Below are 26,512 nucleotides of genomic sequence, written 5' to 3' on the forward strand. Positions count from 1 at the left end.
GATGAGCGTACTACTGCCCAATATGGCGGACTTCGACACTATCTATGAGCTGGAGGAGGAGGAGGAGGAGGAGTCGTCCGAGCCTGTGGTGCGGAGCCAGGAGCTGCCTCGGCCCCGCGACGCGCCGGATCCTGTAGCGGTACGGGGCGCCGGGCACATCACCGTGTAAGGAGTGTGAGGGGGTTGGTGGTGGGCAGCATGACAGGAGGCCGGTGTGGTGGGGCGGGGGTGACGGAGGCCGGGCGGGAGCAGCGTGCTGCCGATGGTACCGAGCTGCTGGGGCACGGTTACCCTGTGGAGGGGACCCGGGAGAGGTGAGGCGATGAGGAGGACGGTGCCCCATCCGGTGGTGCCCCGAGCGTTCCCTTCCCTGCGGCTGCGAGCTGCCCGGCTTACCGTGAGCTGCGGCTCTGCTCCTTCTCCGCCCCCACAATGTCACCTGCTTTGTGAGAGGAGTTCTGCTTTTAACGTGTTAGAATGGGAAACTTGGTGTTTCCTAGTAAGTGGAAACAGCACCAAGTCCTGAATGAGCAGCTGAAGTTGGGTTCAAGCTGTTGGGTGCGGGAGCAGTATCCGATCCTCCCTGACAGCCCTGTACTTCTTTTTTCAACCAATCTGTAAGACAAAAAAGTAAACTCCACACGTTTACACAGAGTAGTCTGTGCAAACAATTTGCCTATAACCCTGCTCTGCCCCAGCTGTGCCGTGGAAGCCCCCGCACTGCAGGCGCATGGCTGGGTGGTAGTTGATCTACTCCAAACTCAGTGGAGAGTTAGGTTTAAGTGTTTTTCTTACTAGAGGGCAATGTGAGGCAGAACGTTTGCTACTTACTTAAATAGTTGATGAGCAAACTGTGGCCTTACATGTAATGTTTATACATAGGCATTTTTCATAATATTTCTACTCCAGCAAGTGGAGGAATTAGTGTCAAAAAGTACAACCACAAGAAGTTTTTGGTCATTAAGTTAATTTCCATGGCAGCGAGGGGAAGGTACTGAAATTTTGTATTGCAGAGATCCATCAAGGTTGTTGCTGTAGGTCTGTCTTTGGATTGCATAAAAGAACACACATTTCTCTCTGTAAATAGGTGCAGTGGGATCTAGCTATCTGCAGCAAAAACACTGGGTGGGGAAGGCTCTCTCAGCCTAACAGAACCTAAGAGATACTGTGTCCATCATGTAAGTCTAAATCAGGTTTGCATTCAGCTAGTGCCAGTGGGTAGTTCTGCTGCACTATGGTGTATTTGCTTGTGTTGGTGGAATTTCTTCCTGTCCTGACCCTAAAGAGCATGTGGCCTGACTAAAGGAGGGATGTAACACAAGCAAAATCATCAGAACACCACCTACCCATATTATTAGTTATCTGGTTTTAAGCACTAAACTGGAAAACATATCACACACTGCTTTGTCTGTTGCCATGCTTTTTGTGTATCAGTGACGTTCCTTAAAGTTCCTTCTTGGGTCCAGCATCTTTTGGGGATGGGCAGGAGCTTCTCCAACTAGTGATGCCTGCATCAATAGAGAGCAATGCTTGTAAATGACATGAAATCATGAGCAAACACACATACCCTTGTAACTAGCTCAAATGAATTCCCATCCATGTTATCTTCCCTTTCTTCCACTTCTGCCAGCTTTCTTCCTGGAACAAGTACACGTATCTGATATCTGAACGGTACAAGGCAGTTTTTGTCAGTTCATGGCATATTACATGTCCTTACATTAATAAAAAGTTAGTGGATGTTAAAAATCAAATGTAGATAAACCCTGGACACTCTAGTATGTTAATTTGAACCTTCCTGTTTAATGGGAAATATTTTGCTTCCTAAAAAGTTACTGCCTGGTACATCTCAGCTCTGAAATTCTGTCACTGTTTGATCACAGGAATACTGCTGCTTTTGAAATCACTTGGCTTTAGAAGCAGGCTGCTCTAGTTACTGAAGGGAGATACGTCACTGAGTGAAACTTCTGTTTGTTTTCTGAACCAGTCTGGAGCATTGCTGATAAAAATTGCTGGCCTGGCAAGTCAGACACTCAGGAAAAAAAGTCAGAAAAAAGGCAAAAAGAACCATTTCTTTTTAAAAAGCCATTGTTTTCCTTGGAATTTTGCTTCAGATGCTTTCTATTCCTCATCTGACACTGGCTTCTTGGATACTTTTGGTATGTAGAGAAGGCATAAGTCTCTAATTACAGGGTCATCTTCAGGTCCAGCTTTTCATGTACAGTTCTCTTACAAAACTCCCAAGTCAGTAGATTCAAACTGTGTGAGAGTTTTTGCATGAGAGATTTTTGTCCTTATGACCATGTCAGTGAGCTGCTGCCCCTAACAGCATTCTGCTGCAGAATCCTCCAGTACTAAAGATAAATTCCTAGAATCTTCTGAGGGTTTTTAGCAGGATCATGCTTTTTCCACAGAGTGTTTTGCTAACAGTTTTACCCCTCTGCATGGTAAGAGTGATCATGTAAAGTGCATTTGTTTTATTTTACTCACAGAGAGAAAATGTATGTGAAAGCAGTTAGCAAAATTGATGCTCATCTTGTTCAGTGCTTTTTGAGTCTAGAAGATTCTTACTTTGAAAAGATTATCCATCAGTCATATTTACTGTTTTCAGAAAGCTTTTGAATTTTACCACAAAGAAATTACTAGGGCCTAGTAAATGCCTTTTCTTTGCTTCTGAAATTCCATTTTAATGAGTTATAAACCTATTGTTCACTGTTCCTTGCCATAATCAGTGTGACTGTGGTTGGCATATCCAAATACCTCAACATAAACATTTCTAGTGAAGACTGAGTCATATCCCTGCCAAAACAACAGCAATGACTTTCATAAACAGAGCAGTAAACAAACTCGTATCTTGGTTAGAAGTTTTTATTTATCTTCTGTAATATTTCCATATCATTAAATCCATGTGGATGGATAGTAACGAGGTAATGACACAGCCATTAAGCAGATTTTTTGCCCTTAGTGTGCAGCTTATGACTCCTGCTTAAGTCTGCAAACCTCCTAGCTTTGGATGCAAATGAACTTTGGTTATTCCATTATATTTTCTGTAGGAGTGCCCCAGGGATCCACAACCCAGGTGCTAATGAAAAGTGTATTCTGAGCCAGGTGCTGTCAGTTGTGATAAGATGACGTTTGCTTATTGTCTGATAGTATTCCACCTTCTGCTTGCTTCAAATAGCACATACTTGAAAGAGCAAATGACCTTAGCTTCCTGATAATTACCAAAAACTTAGTTTTCCAAAATCTCATCTGTGAGTAAGGATGCTCTTCAGTTGGAAAAGCTCCTAGACTAGGAAGAGAAATGTCAAGTGTTCAAGGAGGTTTTGGCTCAGGACTGTTGATGAATGTCTTTATTCTCTAATGGTTGGCACAGCTTAAATGGTACCTCCTGAAGAAGAGTATATAGGGTCTGAGTTGTCTGTTAGGTGTGGGGGAAGGAGCCATGCTGAAAGGAAGTTGGAGAGCCACAATAGTACTAGAGTTGACTGAACACATTTAGCTTCTATAGTCTGGTAAGGCTGATTACTACCTATAAATACAGTGGTGGCATAAATAAGAATGAAACATTATTTAAGTCAAAAACAGCAAAAAAGAACCTGTAAATGTATCTGTTGTAGACATGAAAATGTATTTTCCAAAGTCATCCTGTTGCAGTTCTGTGGACAGGAAACTTGGCTTCCGTATGCATTGTGAACTAATGGAAAGAACTGTACAACATGATACCTGTTACAGGTGAGGCTTGCAACTGATGATTCAGGTGTTCTTTCAGTCTTTGAGAGGTTTATGAATCTATCTTATTACGACTCCCTTTGAGAAGCTGCATTCTCCCCACTTTACAAACAGGAGAAAATGAGATCACAGGGCTTGTTTGATGCCATACATTAAAATGAGGAAAGAGACAGAAGTACAAAGTGAGGTCATCCAAGTTCTGTACCAGTGTTGTTGGCTATATGGAACAATGCCTTGCTTTTTGAGATGTTTGTCATCCAGCAAGAAAATTGTAATCAAAGTATGTGGGACTTAACTGAATTTATGAATGTTAGATTTGTGCAGCTCTTGCTGAGGAGCCAGAGAAGTAGCCCGGAAATACGTCACCACCAGCTAATGTTCCAAATGATTTAAAGGACACGTAGTGGAATTTATTTTACATAGTGATTTTCAAATACACTGAATTCTGGAAGACTTGGTAGACCAGATCATGCTGGATCATGATCAGTCTGTTGTAGAAGGTGTAATGAAGTTAGTTAATCAAGACTTTAGGTTTTCACTTTATTGCATAAATTGCTAACAATGCTTCAGTACTAAAGGCCATCGGTGATGGTGACTAAAAATAGTTTTTTAATGGAGCATAATCCTGTTTTCAGTATCATCAACACCTTTTCTATTCTTTTAGCCATTTTCAAGTGTCAGTCTGAAAGGTACATTTCTGTAAGAGAGACTCCTTGAACGTATAATAACTGAAAGGAATGTAACTGCTAGAAGTTTTGGGGTTTAAATCTGTTTCCTGACAGCCTTCACACTGAATGTAATAAAATATGTTGTGCTCTTGTATTTTTAATAGGTCTAAATCAGGAAGTACTGATTTATGTTATTGTTTATGGAAATTGATGGTGGAATGGGAATTTTAACAAGTATATGTGACCAATGAGAGGAAAGACACTACCTACGGCTTAGAAAGTTTTGAACTAGGAGTTATTGAAGGTCAGAAGAGGATTCTGGGGAAATGTTAGCACACCTTTGTATTTTTGTTTTCTCCTGTTTCCTAAAGTAAATAATTGTGCAGTTTTACTTGAGTTTTTCAGTAGTTAATTTGTTATCTTGTCTGATTGCTGTAACTGTGATAGTTTCAGGTAGTTTTGTTGATGGTAAACAGAAAATCCATGTTCCTGAAAACAAGCTTGTGCTTCATATTGTTAATCTTTTGTGCATATTGCTCTTCAAGCTTCCTTAAGAATGGATGTATAATATAACAGTCCTTGGAAGATTTTGTCTTAAGAAGAGAAGCTACAAAAATTGGAGGCTTTCTTAACAGATTACATTCACAGAGGATGGGAAGTGCTTTTATTGGTAACCTTTGTGCTTGCCTAAAATCTTTCTTATTGTGTCTCTTTGTAGCACTACCTTAACATCATGGCTTTCTGGCTGACTGGGATATTCAGTAGCCTGTCAGTGCTGGTGTTCACTCACCTTCACTTCTAGAAAATTTTCAGTGAAAATCACAGAATCCCAGAATCTGAGAATGGAGGCTGGAAGGGACCTCTGGAGATCATCTGGTCCAATCCCCTGTTAAAGCAGGGTCACCCACAGCAGCTTGCCGAGCATCATAATGTCTGGCTGGTTTTGGAAGCTCTCCAGAGAAGGAGACTCCAGAATCTCTCTGGGCAGCCTGCTCCAGGGCTCCAGCACCCTCACACCAATGAAGTTTCTTCTCCTGGTCAGATGAAACATCCTGGATTCCAGTTTGTGCCCCTTGTCCTGTGTCCTGTCACTGGGCACCATGAAAAGAGTTTGGCCCTACACTCTTTAGCTCCTGATGAACTTTGAGAAGATCTCCATTGAGGCTGATATTTTCCAAGCTAAACAGCCTCAGGTGTCTCAGCCTTTCCTCCACACAGAGATCCTCCAGGCCTCACAGCATATTTGTAGCCTCCACTGGACTCTCCCCAGTAGTTCCCAGTATCTCTTGAATTGGAAAGCCCAGAACTGAACCCAGTACTTAAGCGGTGGCCTTACTAGGGCAGAGTAGAGGGGGAAGAGAACCTCCCTTGACCTGCTGGTCACTGTTGAATAAAACAAACACAAATTGGTGACAGTTTGCCATAGTGCATATAATGGCTTAAGTAAGAGGCAAAATTTGAGCAATGCTTCAATGGAGATCTACTCTTGCAGACTTCTTTTAGTATTTTACACATCTAATGCTCTCTACAGGAGTCAAGGCTCTGACCTAAATAAGTTATTGAAAAACTGTATTGGATTTTACCAGTTTTATTGACAAGCATTTGAATTGGCTTCCTTGAATTCTAAAGACAGCACAGACCTTGAAGGTCATCAAGTCCAACATTAGCCCAGCACTGCTAGGTCACCACTAAACCGTGTCCCTCAGCACCACAACTACTTTTTTATTACGTATGTATCTACATTTTGTTAAGCTTCTCTCTTCCTTGTGGTTTATTTTACATTTTTGAGTTACATTGCCAAGTTTGGATGTTGGAATCATTATGCTGTACACGAGTGTGTTTGTATTGTAAAATAATAGGGACCGGTGGCATTCCAGCAGTACTGGTGTTTGTACAAGTGACCAGTGAGGAGTCCTTCAGGTGAGAATTTGACTCACTGTGAGTGTCCTCTCTCCAGAAGGGTTGTTTTTACAGTAAATATTGTAATACTGGTTTGTGCTGGTTTTGGCTGTGATCCTTTGGGGTTTGTAATTTTTGAGATCAAAAATTCTCAGGATAGTTAGCAGAGCTGAAGTGAATGTTTTATACAGTATATTGAACTTTGCAAAGCTAGCTTTAAGCTCTGTTCAAACAAAGGCTGTAGCAGAGAGGCTGTCAGCTGTTAAGTTAAATTAGTACATTGCAAAGGTTAAAGATTTCAATTAAGGTAGAGGGGATGGAAGATGAGAGCTTCAGGAACTAGCAGGTTTAGCTTGAGAGCTTGGTTAACTTCTTGGCTACCTACATGCTTTAAATGAAACCAAAAAGTCAATTCTGATGGTTGGAAATTCCAGATGGTTGAGCAGTTTTGGAGCTAGTGGTAACACAAATTTGCAAGCAAAGTCTAGTTTCTTGGAGGTTTTACTGTTTATAATCCAGACTTAACCTCTTGTTTAAAACCAATTCTTCAATGAAGAAAGGGCACAGTAATACCCAAGACTTAATTTCTCTGAAGTTCATAGTTGTCCTAAAACTTTTCATTGTATAGCTGCTTACATGTTTTGCAAGAGTTTAGCTCAGCCCAAAGCAAATTTTTTTACAACTCTGCGGTTATGAACTTGTAAAGTGATGATGAATGGGTTCCTTACAACTAGCTGTAACAGTTGCATGTGAATAAATTGCATGAGTAAGAAAAACAGCATTAAAAGGATTATTGAACCTAGTAAATGTAATAGCTGGAGACTTTTTTTTTCCTTAAAGCAAAGATTGAAACTTGCTGCCATCCAGTCATAAAAGAATTTCTCTTCTTGTAGCACCTTGAAGTAAGGCAGCCAAACTGTGTTTCTGTCTGTAAAGGACCTTATCAATGGTACTGGAGAACTTACATCCACTTAGATGGAAAGCTCATGAAATACTGTAAATCTAAGGGCAAAAGAAATGAATAGGGATTTTGAAAATCTTTACATGATTTTTATTAAGGGAAACAAAGTAAGTTAGGTGGAATATATTTTGTTTGTCTCTTTTGTTTTCAAGGTTTGGCTTGAGCAACAAGTTTGATACAGAATTTCCCTCTGTTCTGACAGGGAAGGTAAGTGTGAGATTAAACTGTTCTTTTAAATGGAAAGATTCAGTGCATACAGTGCTTTCTGTGTTACATGCTGGGGAAGCCTCAGTGCAGGCCAGGACTGCACTGCAGACTGTTATATTAGCTGTCCTGAATGAACCAGCTGGTTGAGGGTCAGTCCCACAAGAAGCAGCTACATGCAGTAATTCTGTCATGTTGAAACAGAGAAAAGCTCAAGGTGGCATCACACTTTTCATCCAGGTGATCTACATGAAAGCAAGACTCATTTCACCTTGCTTTATATATATCTGGAGTTGTGCTGCCTTCAGTGTGAATGAAATTTTCAACACCAGACCTCAGCTCAAGCCTCGAGTTTATATTTAGACAGCTCTCTGGGAAGAGAACCTGTTTCATCTGAAGCATTAAGGAAGAAAAAATTACAGTCTTAAATCAACACATTAAGCAGGTTATTAGTACATTATTTAGTTCTGAAAATTGGGGGTGGTGACAAGTCTGTTGCTTTCTCTGGAGTCCTGTCATCTCACTAACTGCAAGTTCAATATTCATACTAAAGGCAAGATGAATTATGTTCATTCATATCTCTGAATTATTAAACTATTGTAACAAAATTCTGGGTTAATTTATGGTTTTAAAATATTTTCATAACTGTTGGGGGTGTGTGTAATTTTTTTCTCTTAAATTTAGAATTCCTTTTCTCCTGTTTTTTTCTGGTGCTTTTCTTTTGCTTAGTTTTGTATCCCACATCTGTGAGGAAAAATTTGGTTTGGCTCTTACTACTTTCTCTGATGTCATACCACACAGCTACTCTACCCCTGCAACCTCTTGCAATAGCTGTTGAGTCATGCTAGCAATATACTAAAATGCAGCTGGATGGTGTCTTTTGTGTCTGCCCAAATCACCTGGGGTTTTTCTCCTTACTTTTTACCCCAGAATATAATCAATCAAACTGAAGTTGTCCAGCTTTTCTGACAGCAGTACAGCTGAAAAGCAGGTTGCTCTGGGGAGTTTTGGGTTGTTAAAAGACAGCCTGGGATCTCTGGCCTAGCTTCAGGATCTCCCTGAGCTCAAAAGGAAAAGTCTTACTGATTCCATAATGTGTGATGTGAGGGTTGGTGATAACACCATTTGCATTTCACTGCCTTTCTTTTCTGCCAAACTCTTTCTAAGCACCGAAAAGTCTGAGAACACTTTTTGGACACAACAATTTTAATGTTCGTTTAGTCAAGTTTTAGCTTGTTATCAAATAAGCCTGTAGAAAATACCTAGCAAGAAGTTTTAAAATGTAGTTTGCTTACAGAATTTTTTTTGGTCTCTGTAAAATATGTCTGTGTATTACAAAACCAAAACAAACCTAACCTTCCCCAAATCTACACTTTTTATTGATGCCTGTCACATTTTCTACTTGATTGCCCTCCTCTGGGCAGTGGACAGTGAATAAATGCTTAATTTAACATTCAGTTGACTGCTTGGACTTAACTTAGCAAAGAGAGGAAAGAAGTTCTTTTGCTTGGCATTTACCCTTGTTGTATAGAGCTAATCAGTGACAGCACAAATGGCATGAGCAGGGATTTGCTGTACACAGGAACATTGCTTCTGTTGAGAATCTTGATAGCCTGTTATCTTTTGCTTATGCGTGGGTTTGAGGGGCTTTCTGGGGAAGAAGACCTTGAAAACAAATCAGTTCCCTTCTGAGGGAAGAAAACACTGATCAAATGAGATAGTAAACACATTTTTCTTACTGCCTGCCACACACTGCCATGAAGGACTTTAAAAACCACAGTTGTGGGGCTTTGGGGTTTTCATACTTTCATGAATTGCAATAAATAATCTGCTGCTTCCTCTTTTTGTGGCAGTCAATCACTCCTATCCCTACTGAAAAGGAAAATTGATTGTTTTTTTATTTTTTTTCCAGTAAGGTTTTCTTCAAATACTCTGAGAAGCAATTTGCAATAAGAAGCTCTGTAGTCAGTTGATGATACTTACTTTAAGATCTTCTACTGTTCTGAAAACACCATTTTTATGAAATCACATGTTATGAATAGCAGAGTGACTGTTTATATTAACAGTTTGGGATTCAAATGTTTGCTCTGAAGCTGTGTTAGTACACAGCCAGCATAAAGCAATACCTGCTTTGTTCACGATGTGTAACATTTAATGCCCACTTTATTGTCTGCAGTAAATTGATATTAATAATATATTCCCTCTCCTAATGGAGTGTAAGAGATGAAGCCATTAGGTGGGATTGATAGATTTTATTTTTTTTTAACTCCTGTGGTTTTGTTTCCCTTTTTCAACAATGCAGATGAAGATGGATGTTTTTAAGCAAAGGATGACTGAAAAACCCTAAATAGCTACAACTGTTGAGCTACACCTTGCTCCCGGAAGTGCTAACTGTGGGTTCATGCTGCTGTGTAGAATTTACTTAAGCTACTTGACCTTCAGTTTTCCCATCTACATGATGATAGCAAACCTTTGGTTATCTTTTTTAAATTTAAAACCTGAAATTCCTCTTCTCCTTCACCCATCTCCCTATTTCCATGTCTCCCAGTTTTTAGACTCTGAATAAATTAGCCTAGAGCCAAGATGTGCATAATTACACCTCAGATATTTAATTGAGATGTTTGTTGCTGCTTTTGGGAGAGGTAAATGTATATATTGGAGGATAAAACATAAGCAATAAAACAATAAAAGTAAGGAATCTATAAGGTAGGGCAGATGTTAGGCTTGGCTAATTCAGCTCAATTGACTTAATATTTGTTGTGAGGAGACACAATCTTCAGCAGGTTTCTAGTACTGAGCTGGGCATTCAAACAGTACATTGTTTTCAACAGAAGGTTTTAAAAAAGGATTTGGCTATCCTTAATATAGAAGCAGTAATTAATTTTCAATAATATGATTAGACTTTGGCCTAAATTTAACTTCTGGGTGCTATGTTTTTATAGGATTATTAATTCTTTTAAAACAAACATTTAAAAGCTTTTAACAAAATACTCTTCATGATACATGGTACACCACCACACTCTGCTCCAGGTGACAAGAAAATGATGGAGGCAGTGAACCTTAAGGAAGAAAGTGGAGTTTCCTGCCCCAGTCTTAAAAGACTAAAGGTCCTATACTGAGATTACTGTGCAGTGCAGGGAAACGTGGGCCATAAAACACAGTCTTGGTATTGTGATGCCCCTGCAGCGTGTGATTGATAGGGTTTGTGATCATGATGATTGAAGGAGAAAGATCAGGCCTGCTGGGCTTTGCTTGTTCCCTTCCTGTGTTTGTAGATTCTCTAGCATCCTGTTGTAAAATATTATGACACCCTGTCCTTTCCTTTTATGTTTTGGGTGCTTTTTTTCCCCCTCCCTTGAAGACCTGAAAGGAACTAAAGTCTATTTACAAGGTGTACTGCACAGCCAGGAGCTATGTACTTACCTCGTTCTTTTCAAGACCCAGACGGAAACTCTCCAGAGGCTTTTCAAAATTGCTCAAAACTGGACTTTAGTATGGAGCTTTCTTTGTGAAAGAGGCACTCTGAATTTTCCATTTGTTTCAAATCCATCACTGACTTCATCTTAACCCTTCAATATCTACAAGAAAGACCAGATTAAAACCAGAAAGTCAACACAATTCTTTGGTGACTGTTTCACTTGGAAACCATTTTACCAGAACTTTTATTTACAGATATTTTGTTCTTTTGTAGTGTATAACAATGCTTAATGCTTTCACTGAGCTAGAAACTTGAGAACAACAAACTCACTTTGCTTGTATTTATCACAGCATGAAGCTCATCTTGGTCACTGGTTCCTTTAATTTCAAATGAAGATGTGTTGTTGACACAAATATTTATTGTGATTACATTTCCTAAAGGGAGAAATATATCAAATTGTCTGGTTTATCCAAAACCATTTGAAGTGATTTCATTTTAGGTTGCAGCTAAGAAAGTTACCTTTACATGGAAGTGTTTGATGTGTTGGCAGGTGGTTGTAGTGCTTTCATGTACCATATTGAGATAAGCATCTCACTAGAATTTCTGAAATCGACATTTTCTGTTTCTTGATGGCATCCAAAGTTGGATCCTGTTTTAACCATTTGCAGTGCTCTGCTCTACAGGAGAGTACTTCAATGTGCTGCTTATAAACTAGCATCAAACTGTCAACTTGATGTGGTTAGAGACTACTTCCAAAGCAGCACAGAGCAGGGAATCTCACCATCCCTCTGCTTTATTGCTGGATTTCCAGTTTCTCTGTCATCTGTGATCTAAGAGCCTGGCTGACTTATTTATCATGTTGGATGTTGTAACTGATGATGAGTTTTCTCGTTAAGTACTAGACTGTAAATCCATGGTCTTTGGTAGGTTTGTACAGCTGGATTTTGAGGTTGAGGGGGGTTGTCAAGGTGCAGTCAACTTAATGTCTAATAGAAAAGGAAGTTTTCTCCTTTCTTAGTGGGATTGATTACACAAGTACTAATAGGGGCACACAAAAAGCCCTACTTCTTTTTCAAATGAAGAGATAGAATCATACATGTAAACATTTAAAAGACTTATCAAAGTAAGTGCCATTTGTATATATCTCAATGTTAGGGATGTGTAAATGACCTGAGGCACTGAGAATGCTCATTTGTTAGCATATGTGAGCTCCAGTGCCACTGAAGCCTGTCTGATTGCAGAAGCTGTACAACATTACTCCTACTGCATGCTCATGGCCCAGCTTGTACTGTGCTGCAAAACATTCTCCCACGCGGAAGATGAAACAATCTTGCTCACGTGCATCTGATATTTGCTGTATCCTAAATACAAGAGCCAGCTCTGGCAAACAGATCTGTACAGCTTCTGTCTCAGACACATGCAAGTACAGGCCAGTTTCCCACACTACACTTTGATTCTGATTTTTGTTTTTCATGTTGATGAAAAATGTCCCAATGTGTGAGATCTGCTTCTATTTGCTATTTTCTGCCCCCCCTTTTTTTTAACTGTAAAAACACATTGAATTGCTAATGTTAGTCAGTCTAAAGAAAATGGTTTTATTTGCTTCATTTGCATATGTAAAAAGAATAATAAGCTAGTCTGTTTCAGATCCCGGTGTTTTCTTTTTACTGTTGTCCTTTTTAATATAAGGCATCTACTGTAAAATACATTTTAATCTTGATGTTCCAGTCAGTCTGAGGAAAATTGGTGTGCTTGTTCTATTTGTATATGAACAAAGAATAACAGGACAGACTATTTCAGATGGGAGAGCCTGGATCACCACACAAAAAATACTTTCTGTGCACATATTAATTCCTGTTACAAAATAATCACAGTGTTAAATTATGTTCTTATATTACTAACTGGAGGCCTGGCTCGGGTACAAACACAGATGACCTCTGGCTCTGTGGCTGCCTGGTGATCTGAAATGGCCAGGAAACAGATGTTGGATTTATTTACTCCCATTCCTGCCATGTTTTAATGAATTTAGCTCTTGTGAATAGGCAGGGGTAGCAGAATCAGGTCCTCTCCATTTCCTGCCCTGTGGTTTTGCACCTTGGGTGAACAGACGCTTTTGTCACTAAATTAATGCTTCTGTGTTTGTTGTTGCCCTTGTTTGCAGAACCAAATGACCAGCATGGTTGGAAGGATAATGTAGTAGCTGCACAGTTTTAGACAGATTAATTCTAGGTTGTTGGATTTAATTTTTGTTTTCATTTTTGTATTTTCTTCAACATGGCAAATTAGGAAAGATTTTTCCTTTTTTTGAGGTGTCTGGTTAAATCTGTTGAGATTGGGTCTGGTTATTCTGCTTTGTGCATTCAAACACTGGATTGTGTGACAGTTTAAAGGTGCCATCTTGGAGTAAATAACACATCCATACTTGATAGATACCAGTTATTTATGTTCTGTAGAGAGATGAGGGGCTTGTGGTCTGTAAATTGGTACATGTACTCACTCTTCTGTAAGAAATGTGCTGCTATCAGCGAAGGGAGCTTGTTTCTGATAGATGTGTTTTTTCCACTGTGACTACAGTGGAAATATATAGAAAATAGTGTTTTGAGCAAGTTTTGCTGAATATTCCTCAATTTAAATGGTTTTCAACAGATGGGTTTTATTCCTGCCCCTGCACAAAGATGTATCTCTTTGCTTTGAATATAATCCAGTCTATGTCTCTTCAAGCTTCCCTATTTTAGGGAGCAGCCACAAGAGAAGTTGTGGTCTCACGTCATTATGGACTCATTTTAGGAATTTAAACACCCCTCCTTGGGGGTGCTTAAGGGCAGGTTGGATGAGGCCTTGAGCAGCCAAACCTAGTTGAGAGGTTGGAATAGGTGATCTCCAAGGTCCCTTCTGACCTAAGCCATTCTATGATTTGTAGCCAGAGGTCCCCCTTCACCCAGACACAGTGGTATGAAATCATTTTGGACAAGATTATTCTTTTTCCTGTGACAGGTGTTTTTTACTAGGCAGCTGACCCATGTTCCCTTAGAAATAAGATTTCTTGTCATTCTCTTTTGTTTTTTTTAAGTCACCATAGCCATTCCATATGTTGCTAGTTTTGTTTGGGGTCACCACATCATCAGGACAATTGATTTATTAATGGGGCAGTAAATAATGATGAGGCTGTTCACCTAAGTGATATTTAATGTAAGCTTTTGCAAAGCAATGCAAGTTTGGCAAAGCATGCACCAGGCTTTTACACGATTTAATAGAGGAAAGTGACTTTCCCTGCTCACTGGATGACCAGTGTATTAGAAGATGAGGTCATATTGTATTATGTTTCATTTACATGTTAATCTGTAGAGGCAGTTATGGAGGAAAAGGACTTGTAATGGCTTTCCACTGAAGTTCAGCACTTCTGTTGTAGGTTGCCCCAGAAGAATTCAAGACCAGCATCGGTCGCGTGAATGCCTGTTTAAGAAAGAATCTCCCTGTCAATGTAAAATGGCTGCTTTGTGGCTGTCTCTGCTGCTGCTGCACACTGGGCTGTAGCCTGTGGCCTGTAGTCTGTCTTAACAAAAGAGTAAGTACAAGTCTCAGTCTTAATTGGATCTGTTTTGCAGTTGCTGATAACATTAAATAATGTTTATTGGTATCAGCCCTATTTCAAACCCCTTTTTTTTGGTCTCTCCATTCCTTAAACAGAAAATAGCAGTTTGTTAACGAAGCAAATTGAGTTAATAATTTTAGGAGTAAGCCAATTCCATCTCACTTTGAAGAGCAGGATGGAGTATATGTGAAAACCCACACTTTCAGGATTTCTAAAGGTCTAAAAATTGAATTAAATAAGTGCAGATCTGAACCTTCAAAGACTGCATAAACTGGAGTGAAAATGACTTTCTCTTCACATCCCCCATCCCTACTCCAAAATAAATGTTTTAAATTAAAAAAACCCACATTTTTTTTGTATGCAATAGACCCCAAAACATTTCAGAATTGTGGTTTAGTTGACATATTTTACATTAGAGGGTTAAGAACAAACTCGGATTTGTTTGCTATTTGGGAGGTTTAAAGACTTCTCTTTTTTTTTCTTTCCTGTTGTTATTTCCTTGCCAACAGAAAGTTGACAACTCCTATAATCAGGTCCAAAGTAATAACTTGGAGAAGCTTTAGCACTATCAAGTAGACATGATCCTAATTACCTCTGTGGTTTACATTTAGAATTGATTTATCACAGCAGTAAATGTTTAGGAAGTGCATAAATAGATGTGGCGTGCCGGTATTCTTTAGGAAGGAGATAAATAAGCATGGACTACTGATAGTCTTTGCAGCTATATAAGATTTGTGCCCATAAAATCTTCTTATCCACAGATCTAAGTAGTATATAGGTGCACTAGGAAGAAAACCTCACACTTGTGGATTTAATTATAGGAAAAAATATTAAGTAGAAATTTGTTAAACAGTAGTACTTCTGGCTGTTGAGAGTTTATGGTCTTCAATGAAACAAACTGAAAGCAAAACCAAGATGATCTCTGGAGGTCCCCTTCCAACCCAACCCCTACCATCCTGTGAATGGGCAGTGCTTTTCAGAGGAAATAAAAGTTTGTTTTGGCAAACTTTCCTACTTGCTAATAAAAAAAAGGTAACAGTTGCATTGACTTGGATTGAGGTTTGGGTTAAAAAAATAAAATGCACTGAAGGCCTAATTCCATGAAAGTGGTGAACTGCTAACTGATAGGATGAGCTTTAGCAAAGAAACTGGTGGATGGAATTTTGTGGCATGCTCTGCAGGAACTAGAGCAGAGCAGCATACTGGTCTTTTTATGACCTTCAAAATCACTGAAGCTCCATAAGACGTTTTCTCCCACAATGGTGGAAAGAGGAGAACATGTCACATGCACTTTATATTCAAGAGTTGAAAACAGGTACTGTGTGTTGAGAGCTGAAGTTCTTCGGCGGCGAGATTGAGCATTCAAATACCAATTACATGAGCAAAAAGGAGGGTGAGGGTGGGGAGACACTGGAAGAGGTTGCACAGGGAGGTTGTGGATGCTGTCTCCCTGGGGGTGTACAAGGTTGGACAGGGCTTTGAGCAACCTGGTCTAGTGGAAGGAGATGCTGTTTTGTGGGCTTGGCCATGGTAAACTAAACTCAAAAGGATCTCATACTGAGAAAATTATTTATGGGGAGCTGCAGTTCTAAGTTAAAGAACAAAACACAACTGAGCAGTTCTTTTCTTGAAGAAGATCTGGGGATGAGGACTGGAGTGTTGAAATGGTAGGACTTCTATTTAGAATTTCTCTTTTGCTTGGTTCTCCTTTATAAAACAAGCTTACTTTTAAATCCATTTTAAACCAGAATGCCTGGTAGAAGATTACTCAGGATGAGGCTGGATTCTGAACCATTCATAATACAGCTTTGACTTGCTTTTTAGACTAGAAGATCAATTCAGAAGTTATTAGAATGGGAAAATAACAGACTGTATCATAAGGTAAGAAAAGCTGGAGTGCTTGATTTTTTAGGTTTCAGAACAGTAAGTTGGGGTTGGCTGGTTTTGTTTCTTTGTTTTGGTTCTTTGGATTTGTTTGTTCTACTTTGTGTGGTAGTGATTTTTTTGATTGGTTGGTTTTTCGTTAGGGTTTTGTTGGTGGTAGTTGTTTCTTTGTTTTTTCATAGTTGGCATATAGGAACTTCATGGTCTTGATATAATTCCATACTTTATGGACACTTAAAACCTGTATCTGAAGTGTTCCAGATCCTAATTGGATATTGCTAATGCTTGTTATGTTACTTGTCAGAACAATACTGTGGTGTGCATTAATGCTGTGATGATTCTTTTCTTAGCTTGGTTTGCACTGGAAGCTGAGTAAAAGGAAATGTGAAACTAGCAATATGATGGAATATGTAAGTATTACACCTGTGACTTGATTTTTATAGAGAACAGAACTAGGATTTTAGAGAGAAAACCCTTAACTTACTGAACTGTCACCTATCCAAAAGGATGTCTCAGGAAAAGATGCAGTTGTGCGTGATGTACACATGTGAAGGCCACTGTTAACAAAAGCAACTGTGGTTTATATATAGAAGCTTAGGAATGATCACCACAAAACTTGTTTCTTTCATCATCAATTCTGCAACTGCACTGCAGATAGCCTTGCTTTGATCTGTAATTTGTAATGAGGGAGGCCCACTGTGGGAATTACCACACCAGTTCCTCGATCTTTAAAACCCATCCACCGTTTCCATTGCTGTTTATAATTACTTAGACTCGAACTATCTATGCAGAACTGCTGCATTTTTACAGTAGTGTGGGTTTTGTCTGGGTCTTTTTTTTTTTGCCAGCTCTCAATTTCATAAAGATTTAACTAAGATAGTGCATTTAGGAAAGCCAAATTCAGAATATTTCTGTGGTCCTGCTACTCCCCTATCCCCTTTGATATGCAATCACCAAGGCTTGAAGAAGAGAGTCTCCCAAAAATCAGGTGTCCTAAAGCCCTGTGTTTGAAAATGACCAAAATCTCTGCTGTTACCCTGGGAAACTTTCCTTCCTTACAGTACATTTCAGATACATTTAGCCTTGTGTACTAGCTAATGCTGGTGGCTGTCAATGGCTCTGTGTCCCAGTGGAAGCCAGTGACAAGCGGAGTCCCTCAGGGATCAGTCCTGGGACCTGTCTTGTTCAACATCTTTGTGGGTGCCATGGACAGCGGCATTGAGTGCACCCTCAGCAAGTTTGCTGATGACACCAAGTTGTGTGGTGCAGCAGACATGCTGGGGGGAAGGGAAGCCATCCAGAGGGACCTTGACAGGCTGGAGAGATGGGCACAAGCCAACCTCATGAGGTTCAATAAGAGCAAGTGCAGGGTCCTGCATCTGGGTCGAGGCAATCCCAGGCACAAATACAGGCTGGGCAGTGACTGGCTGGAAAGCAGCCCTGAGGAGAGAGACTTGGGGGTGCTGGTGGACAAAAAGCTCAACATGAGCTCTCAGTGTGCACTTGCAGCCCGCAAAGCCAATCAGATCCTGGGCTGCGTCAGGAGAAGTGTGGCCAGCAGGTCGAGGGAGGTGATCCTCCCCCTCTACTCAGCCCTGGTGGGACCCCACCTGGAGTACTGTGTCCAGTTCTGGAGCCCCTATTACAAGAGGGATGTGGAGGTGCTGGAACGTGTCCAGAGAAGGGCCACAAGGATGATCAGAGGGCTGGGGCACCTCTCCTGTGAGGACAGACTGAAGGAGTTGGGGCTGTTCAGTCTGCAGAAGAGAAGGCTCCGAGGTGACCTAATTGTGGCCTTCCAGTATCTGAAGGGGGCCTACAGGAAGGCTGGGGAGGGACTGCTCAGGATCTCAGGTAGTGATAGGACTAGGGGGAATGGAATGAAGCTGGACGTGGGGAGATTCAGACTGGACGTGCGGAAGTTCTTCCCCATGAGAGTGGTGAAACCCTGGAATGGGTTGTCCAGGGAGGTGGTCGAGGCCCTGTCCCTGGAGGTGTTTAAGCCCAGGCTGGACGAGGCTCTAGCCAGCCTGATCTAGTGTGGGGTGTCCCTGCCCATGGCAGGGGGGTTGGAACTAGATGATCCTTGTGGCCCCTTCCAACCCTGAATGATACTATGAAACTATGCTGCATGGAAATTGTGCTGAAGGTTTGACCTTCTTGGTTACTGTGTTCTCCTCTTGTCTTTCTCCCTTCTCCAACAGGTAATATTAATAGAGTTCTTACCAAAATATCCCATATTTCGACCTGACTGAGGAACAGCATTTGGGTCTTTCCTGTTTCCTGTCATTTTCTACCCTTAGTGCCTTGTAGATGATTTTGGAAAGAAGATGGTCTACTTCGCTGTGATTTACAAACATTCTTCAGTAGAGTATCTTCCTCGCTATGTTACTTTTGTTAAGAAGAGAACAATTTGCACATTTATGTTTTGGTTTTTTTAATATTACATGAGGCTTCTATGTTGCACTCTGAATTTTTACCATTAAGAAGAACTGATAGAGTTGCCACTAGGGATCTAACATCAGTGCTGCTTAAACTTGTTCTGAGCATGCTGCCTTATTAATTTCTCTGTTTGCTGTCCTCCAACATGCAGCCTAATTCCATGTCATACTATAATTCATTCTAAATGTTGCAAGCCAAGAAACCCTCAAGTAGAAACGTCCAGGTAAGCATCTGGTAGTGATGATTTTAGTCTTAACTTGCTCGCATAGGACCTGCAATCAAACAGCACTGGTTTTGTCCTGCACTTTGCAAATTCATCATTTGCCATGAGGGGGTTAATTATTTTACCCACTATGGATTTGTAAATACTGACTCTCGCATAATGTAAAGTGTGGTATGCCAAGGTTTACAGAATGTAATATAGCTCTTGTTCTATTGCCAACAGTCCCACCTCGTTCTCCTCATCCCGTTTGCTGTTACCCCTCTGTATAGACCCATCCACACGCTGGTTTTCTGGTAAAGCCATCCAAGTCTGTACATACTATCGGATGTCTAGGGCTCAGTTGCACTTTGTTTAGTAAATGGATGAAAAATGCATAGCATTTCTGTCGTCTTTGGGGTTTGAAGCATTTCAGGTGTGGTTTGTAGCACCTGAGACAGGAAGTTTTAAATGCTGTTGAATTCGTGGGGGAGATGGTGGCTGCTATTAACAAAATACTTTAAAGCCTCTTGTTAATTAATGATAGCTGGATGTCAAGTTCTGTTTTTAGGTAAAGAAAAAATGTTTCCTAGTTGGAGATCTTCATTATTACTAAGGAGAAAAATGTGGACCAACCAAATCAAAGCTGAAGTAACACTTTTGATATTTTTAAAGTGTGATCATGCTTCAGCATTTTAACAGTTGAGTGACAGGGCATCCTCTCCAGTGGAAATAAATCTTACCTAAAGCAGAGCCCTGTTTCAAAATACGCTGGTAAGTGGCTCAGTTGAAAGGGTTCATGCTATGTGTTTTGGCATCCAGGCACAGTCTGAAGATCCACAAATGCTTCATGGAATTCACAAGTATTTTTGGATTCTTCCCCGTTTGCCTGATCTCAGGAAACAGGAAAACTTCCTGTTGTGGCTGGCCTAAGTGGGGCCACTTGCTACTAGTAAGCAAGTGGTAGTTGATGCAAGTTCTCTCCCTTTCCTAACTAGAAATAAGAAATCAAATTAAAAAGAGCAGATGTCTGCCTGTCTGCAAGCTGTGATCAGCATCATCCTAAGTGACCAGGCATTTCTTTGCAAAAACTTGACACCTTGTGACATCATCCCAGGTGGCTTTTTAACTTCAGAGTAACTTGGGATATCCTCTGAATGTATTTGGCATCTTTTTCAGGATGCAGTATTGTATTAAAATACAGTGTTTGTAAGACCATTGTGTTCTACTAACTGTTGTAGATGAGATTTCCTGTACACAAGTGTTTACAGAAGGCCAGTTTTATGCAAGTTTTTACTGGGAATCAAATGCTGAGCTGCTGTCACTGTACAGCTGAGGAGCATCAGCCTCTGGTGCTTGCAATAGTTTCCAATCCCAGGCTGATGCTTCACCTCCTGAAATCTGTAATGTTCAGCGCAGAGGTTACATTTAACTGGGAGATTGGTGACAGCTAACTGTTTAATTTCACTTACGGCGTGATGAATAAAACCCAACTGTGTGTTTGAATTTCCCATTAGCTACACTTTGCAAGGTAGATTTCTGTCACAGAAACAAGCAAAAGGTTCTCTCCTTTTTTAATTTTTTTGTGTGTGAATGTTAATTGGAAGCAGAAAAAACACAGCAGAAAATTACAGTGCAAACCAAAACTGAAACAGCACACCCAATTCTGTGGATTGTATTTCCCTTGCAAATAAGTTTCTGGTGTGAAAGGAGTTTAGCTTAACACAACAATGGAAGTTTCTTACTGTTGTGCAAGAACTTTGGTAGTAATTTTCTTTGTGTGTAAGAAACTAAAAAAATCTCAGCAGGTTCTTATTTTCTTCTTCATGTGACTATTTTCAAGATGTTGTTTTCCAACTGGGAGAACAGACAAGCCCAATGAGAGGTCTAGGAACTGTCAGCAGTGAATGCCGAGCAGTCTTCAATCTGGCTGCTAATAGAAATCTTCTTCAGGCTGTGCTGACTTCATGGTATTCAGTTCAAAATGTCTGATTTGTGTTGTTTCTGTGAAGTGCTGAGAGGACATCCTGATCTGCTGGAGCTCCCAGTCCCTCTGGGCTGCTCCCTGTCTGCCTCGTTCTGCACAGGACCAGAGATCCAAGGCAGAACAAGACCTCAGCTGTGCTTTCCCGCCCTCATCCCTTTGTCCCCTTCCTGTGGGTCTGGCCATGTCCAGTGCCAGAGGCTGCTCTACCCCTCAACAGATTGTCTGCCCCTGGGTCTCTCCCGGGCACCACAAGGCACTTAAGCACAGAATAAAGTTTACATTTTAAGTGTGTAAATTCTATACATTTACTTTGTGCATGATTGTTGATTGTAGCCTTCATACCATGGAAGGGTCTCTTTTTGTTATGTTCTAACAGACATTTAAATGAGTGGCCATGAAGAGTATGAGAGCCCAAACTGCCATTTACAGTAAGCACCATGTTTTATTAAGTAGATAAGTTTGCATTAAAATGCAAAACCAGCACCAGTATTGTATTTGCATCTGAAAGAGAGGTTCCCTAGCTCATGTAATGATGAAAGCAGCTCTAAGTAATGCTGTGAACTCCTGTCCTTCTGTTCTGCCTACAGGTTCTTTTTTTTAATGCCAGGGCTATCCTTTGCTTTAATATAAAAACATCCAGCAGGAAAATGTATCTTGCAAGACTGAAAATGTTATTTTTGACAGGAAGTCAGCATGAATTGGTAAACCTATTTGTGGAGCTTGGTTGTTAAGTGGGGAAAGAATCTGTGGCAATACAACAGAGATTAATGTTAGCAAAGTGTAGTGGAAGTGGTAAAGAAAGTGCCTTGACTGGTTCCAACTAAAGAAAAAATGCTGTGCAGAGAATAAGGAGAGAAGGGAACTAGTGACTATCAGGAGTATGAGCTTGCAGCAGATTTAAAAGCAGTTACTGTACCAAATCAATGTTTATTTTTCATATAAACCTGTTGACACTAACTTTCCCTTCTAGTTTTTTTATCTGGGAATATTTGGGTTTGTATCTGCTAAGTTTTGTATCTAAGAGTATTGAAGTTTTAAATAGTGGCAGAGCATCAAAGCTGTTACCCTCCAGTTCCTCACCTGGATCTGTGAAATTGCTTTACCATAGGAGGAGGAAAACAAAAACTGTTCCAAAACATGCACAGACAAGTCTAGGAATGGTGGATTCAGTTGTACATGGGTGGTTTTAAAAGAGGAAAACATTTTTACTGAATTTGGTGTGGTCCTGATAAATAAATTCCTGTTCTTTCCTTGACAGGTACAAAACTTCATGTGCAAAACCACATATAAATGTTTGTTCTTGTCTCGCATGACAGTTGACTACATTTCCTTGTCTACACATTACCATTGGAGCAATAAAAAATGTCAAAGATATTGATATTCAGTGTAAATTATTTATCATTTTAATAATATTCTGTGATTCTTCTGCCATTTTGGTTTTCACTGGTGGTGTTACAGGACTTGCACTGCATAAGACAAGTGGTTTTGTTTAAACTGTGTGAAAGTGTTTGTGTTCTTAACATTTTTATTGTGTTTACAAGCGAACAGCCACTTGTGTTTTTTTAACAGGACCTCACATCTTGGGGGGTTTGAAATGAAAACAAAATTCTAACTAAGCTCACTTTCTACAAGTTACTGCACTGGTTTGTGCCATTGAAAGGAGCTGGATGTCAGAGATGCAGAATCACTTTGAGAGGTTTTGATTTAATTCAATTGAAAGATGAAAACCTTTGAATAGTGCGATGTACTTACGGGAAGAGGAAATCATCTTCTGTGTCTCTCCCTGTAGCAGTATGGTGCTGATCAGCTGTGGGTGGAATGGTGGGTTTTTAACTGAGACAGGTTTCTGATACAGCCAGATCAGGTGCTTGTGTTGAGACTGTATGGTTTGCTTGATGTAAAGAACAAGATTTGGAGAGCTTAGGAAGGCTTTCCAGAAAAGAGAACTGGGGAATGATTGCACTTCATCTTTCCAGATAATTGGTTGGCTTACCAGCCTTTTGTTTAAAGGACTTGCCACTGTACAACTCCCTGAAAGGAAGTTGGAGCAGGGTGAGTATTGGTCTCTTCTCCCTAGTAACAAGTGATAGGACAAGAGGAAATAGCCTCAAGCTGCACCAGGGGAGGTTTAGGTTGGATATTAGAAGAAACCCCTTCAATGAAAGGGTTCTTAAACACTGGCACAGGCTGCCTAGGGAGGTGGTTGAATGTCCATCCCTGGAGGTGTTTAAAAGATGCAGTGATGCAGAGCTGGGGGATGTGGTTTAGCACCAGACTTGGTAGAATTAGAGGATGGTCGGACTCAATGGTTTTACAGTCTTTCCCAACCAAAACAGTTCTGTGATTCTGTGACCTATTGTAGGAGTCTCTTGCAGCTTTCCTCTCCAAACAACACAGGAGAAAACCTGGTTTTGTGATTGCACCTTAAAGGGAGCCAAACTTGAGCATGGACAGCATGTTAGTATGACATAAATCATAGGCTTACAGGATTGTGAACATAGCACAATGCAGCCTTTTGTGTGTGTGTGTTAACTTTGTAGCTGTGAAAGCAGGACCTAAAGCCTTTGGCTCATCTCCAAGGGGGAAATGCTGCATTGCTAGAATGGGCATGTGCAGTGGTTTTGTTGAAAGTTGTCCTCAGTTGTTTTGGACAAACCAGGGAGCATCTGGGTTGACATCCACAAGCATGGAACTGCTGCTGAATGTTGTGTGAGAAACACAGAGAATGTTGCTGTGGTGTTAATGCCATGTGTAGGAATGTTGGGTTGAGTCATGACGTCCGTCCCCTGTTTGGGTTTATGAGATGTAATGCCTAGACTACTAGGTCCATTTGAAAAGTACTTGGGATTTGGCTTCAACTTCTGCTATCAGAAGGCAGTTTCAGAACTGTTTGGTAGCGAGGCTTTCTATAAGGTCTGTGCCAATCTATTTGCCATGCTGTGTGTCATGTCAGTATTGTTCTTCAGCACAGAGTTGAAGTGTTCCATCTGAATTTATATTTTGTAGTTAAGCTTATAGAGACTGACACCTTTTAGTCTTTATTTGCTGGGCAAAACTAAATGTTACTCTTCTCTCAAAAGCAAAGTTCTCTGGTTTGGATCTTCCTATTTGCATTTGCTTGCAGTTAGTCCAGTTTGGTTCTTTCCACCCTTACTCAAACAAATTCAATGAGTTACTGCAGAGAATGGCTCAGGTATTTCCATGGGAGAGTTCCATCTCTTCTCTGAAAATAATCATAGCCTTTACATTTAAAGGTTCATGTCTGTCTCCTTAATGCTGGCTATATTCATAGCCATTCTGCAATAAATTTGGGGCTTTTCAGTCACTTCTAGTCCCAACAGACACTTGTTACTGGTCCAAACAGCCCAGTCACATAATTTTACACTTTAGACTGGAATTTCTTGATACTTACAGTGGTCCTCCCAGTCCTCTAGATCCTCTTGTCTGTGTGCTCCCATTCCTCCTGCGAGGAAAAAATAATCTTTGTCACTGACAGACTCTATCTACAAAGTCAACAAAAATATTTTTACTGAAACTATTAGTTCCAAGACAGAGGCCTGAATTCTGTCTCACTTTCTTAAAAGCCCTGATGTAAATTTCCTTGTAGTTTGTCTGGGTTACACCACTGATCTTTCTGCATTTTCTGTAGACACTGGATCTGTTCAGAGGATTATTCTTTTCATACATTCCACCTTTTCTTTCACATCCTTTATGTAAACCATATTGTGATCCCCAGTAGCCTTTTTTTGGTACCGTAAATTCAAAGTTCTGCAGGAAATAGATTTCTATATCCACTAATGAATATGACCTGTGATTTCTGCTAGGTAAAAAAATGACTTTGTAAGAACACTCTGGTTCACAGGGGATATCCAAAACTTTAATAAAATTGGGAGGAGGATTTGGGAGTAGGTCTCAGACTAAAAAGAATTTATAGTTAAATTAAAAGGCTTCTATTAAAGAAGAGGTGCTGAGTGCTCTGTATTTAGTGTAAATCATGTGATGTGGAAGCCTAAATGGGTAATTTGAAAATTACAGGTTCTCCAGACAATGTCTACAAGGGATATCCTTGGGACGCTGATGACAATGAGATGCCTGAATAGGGCAACAACGTAAAAAGGAGTTCTCCTTTGGGCAGCGGTGTAGACAATGCTCTAACATGCCCAGTGGTTGTGGTGGGTGCCCAATTTGAGATGCTTTGAAGCCTTATGACTTGCAGAATATATGGTCTATTAGTACTGTCTGCAAACAGTAGCCCTAAGGCTGAGTGAATAAAACAGCTCAAAGTGCCCAATTAATAATGGGAACGGTTGAAGAAACCACAGCTATACAGTGCCTCTCAGCAGTGCAGTCGTTTCCTAGGTACCTGCACATTTCATCTGTCATCAAAGATAAATCTGCTTTGACCTTGAAGTGGTAAGTCTATGGGATAGTAAAATCTGTAGCCATCTAAATCCCACCCAGAAAGTACCAAATCCTTTCAGGGTGCCAAGATTTTTTGTGAGTAACACTGTATTGAGAGAACAGCTGTTAGGAATGGTGGAATGAACACAAATAGCAGCAGGATTTGGAAGTGATTTGAGGCCAAAATCTCTGGGAATTCTTGAGTTTTCCAAACCCTTTGGGGAGCTCCTTGGGGGAAGCCCACGAGAGCCCATGGCTCAAGAGCCACAATGGCTTTTTGTGCTCTTACCCTCTCTATGCTGATCTCACTTCACCTGTCCAGTCTTGATCTTGCCAGAATCATTGTAAAAGGCTGAAGAAAATGTTACTACACGGAAATGTAGCATTTCCACTGTAAAGCACAGCTGCTTGGCTCTGCTTGGGAAGCAGCTCTTCAGCCAAGCCTGCAGCATCCTGTAAGGGCATGGCTGCAGAGCTCCACACCAGATCTTAGCAGACTGGTGACGTAAAAATTAAAGACTTAGTAATTTGTGTGTTACTGACACCCAGGGCGGTTCAACTGATGTTGGGCTCTTTGGATAAGGCTCGAGTCTCAGGGGGAGATGGAAACCTCCTTGTTCAGGTGGCTGCGGTATGTTGTGACAAGGGAGAAGCGTCCCCTGTGCCCACCTTAGTCGCTCTTGGCGGGCCGAGCTACAGCGCGGCAGCTGGACCTTCCCGTGTGGCACAGGCTGAAGAAGGGGACCAGGACGCTCCGGTGAGGCGCAGTCGAGGCCGCCGCGCTTCCCGCCCGCCTGGAGCTCCTGCCCTCCCCTCAGCGCCTGCGCCGTCCCGCCGCGCATGCGCCGCCGCCGCGCTCGCCCAGGGCCCGGTGCCTTTTGTGAGGGCGAGCGGGCGGCGCTAAGGCCCGGCGGTGGCCTGCGCGCCCGCGCCGGGGGGTCTCGCCCTCCTCCGCGCCTCCCTCTGCCCCTTCCCCGCCCGCCGGAGCCAAAGAAAGAGCAATGGCGGCGCGTTAAGCCCGGCGTTTCTCGGCGCGGCCCGGCGCCTGCGGAAATCCCCGCCCCGTCCCGACCGCAGCGGATGCGCGCCTCGCCTCAGGCCCCGGCGGGACCCTAGCGGGGCCCCGGC

At 41.1% G+C, this 26,512-nt stretch overlaps 1 protein-coding gene and 1 long non-coding RNA gene across 3 annotated transcripts; one reads left to right on the top strand and one right to left on the bottom strand.

Moving 5' to 3' along the window:
• Positions 1 to 22,356, top strand: CHIC1 (cysteine rich hydrophobic domain 1). Of its 2 annotated transcripts, XR_010988950.1 has the most exons (7): positions 1 to 165; positions 7,410 to 7,464; positions 14,289 to 14,444; positions 16,296 to 16,352; positions 16,706 to 16,765; positions 18,560 to 21,411; positions 22,242 to 22,356. XR_010988950.1 is itself a non-coding variant. In XM_068151964.1 (6 exons), the coding sequence occupies exons 1-6, from the start codon at positions 2 to 4 to the stop codon at positions 18,608 to 18,610; spliced, it is 543 nt and encodes a 180-aa protein (XP_068008065.1). In that variant the 5' UTR covers position 1; the 3' UTR covers positions 18,611 to 22,356. The 2 variants fall into 2 exon arrangements, 1 of the variants encoding a protein (XP_068008065.1); XM_068151964.1 differs by having other exon boundaries at positions 18,560 to 22,356.
• LOC137447947 (uncharacterized) lies at positions 903 to 26,165 on the bottom strand. The gene is made up of 4 exons (XR_010988951.1): positions 26,054 to 26,165; positions 24,396 to 24,446; positions 10,885 to 11,039; positions 903 to 1,508 (listed from the first exon to the last, which is right to left on the bottom strand). It is a non-coding gene; the product is annotated as an uncharacterized lncRNA (long non-coding RNA).
• Positions 26,166 to 26,512: the final 347 nt, after the last annotated feature.

Source organism: Melanerpes formicivorus, unplaced genomic scaffold, assembly GCF_026170545.1.
Source record: "Melanerpes formicivorus ecotype bairdi unplaced genomic scaffold, bMelFor1.0.p_v2 SCAF_22, whole genome shotgun sequence".
NCBI lineage: Eukaryota > Metazoa > Chordata > Aves > Piciformes > Picidae > Melanerpes > Melanerpes formicivorus.

Bases quoted from the DNA above. Each gene is read 5' to 3' on its own strand.
- CHIC1 (XM_068151964.1), top strand. From the start codon at position 2: ATGAGCGTACTACTGCCCAATATGGCGGACTTCGACACTATCTATGAG. The intron at 7,465-14,288 runs GTAAGTGTGAGA...CTTCTGTTGTAG, and splicing joins CCTCTGTTCTGACAGGGAAG to GTTGCCCCAGAAGAATTCAA. The intron at 16,766-18,559 runs GTAAGTATTACA...CTTCTCCAACAG, and splicing joins CTAGCAATATGATGGAATAT to GTAATATTAATAGAGTTCTT.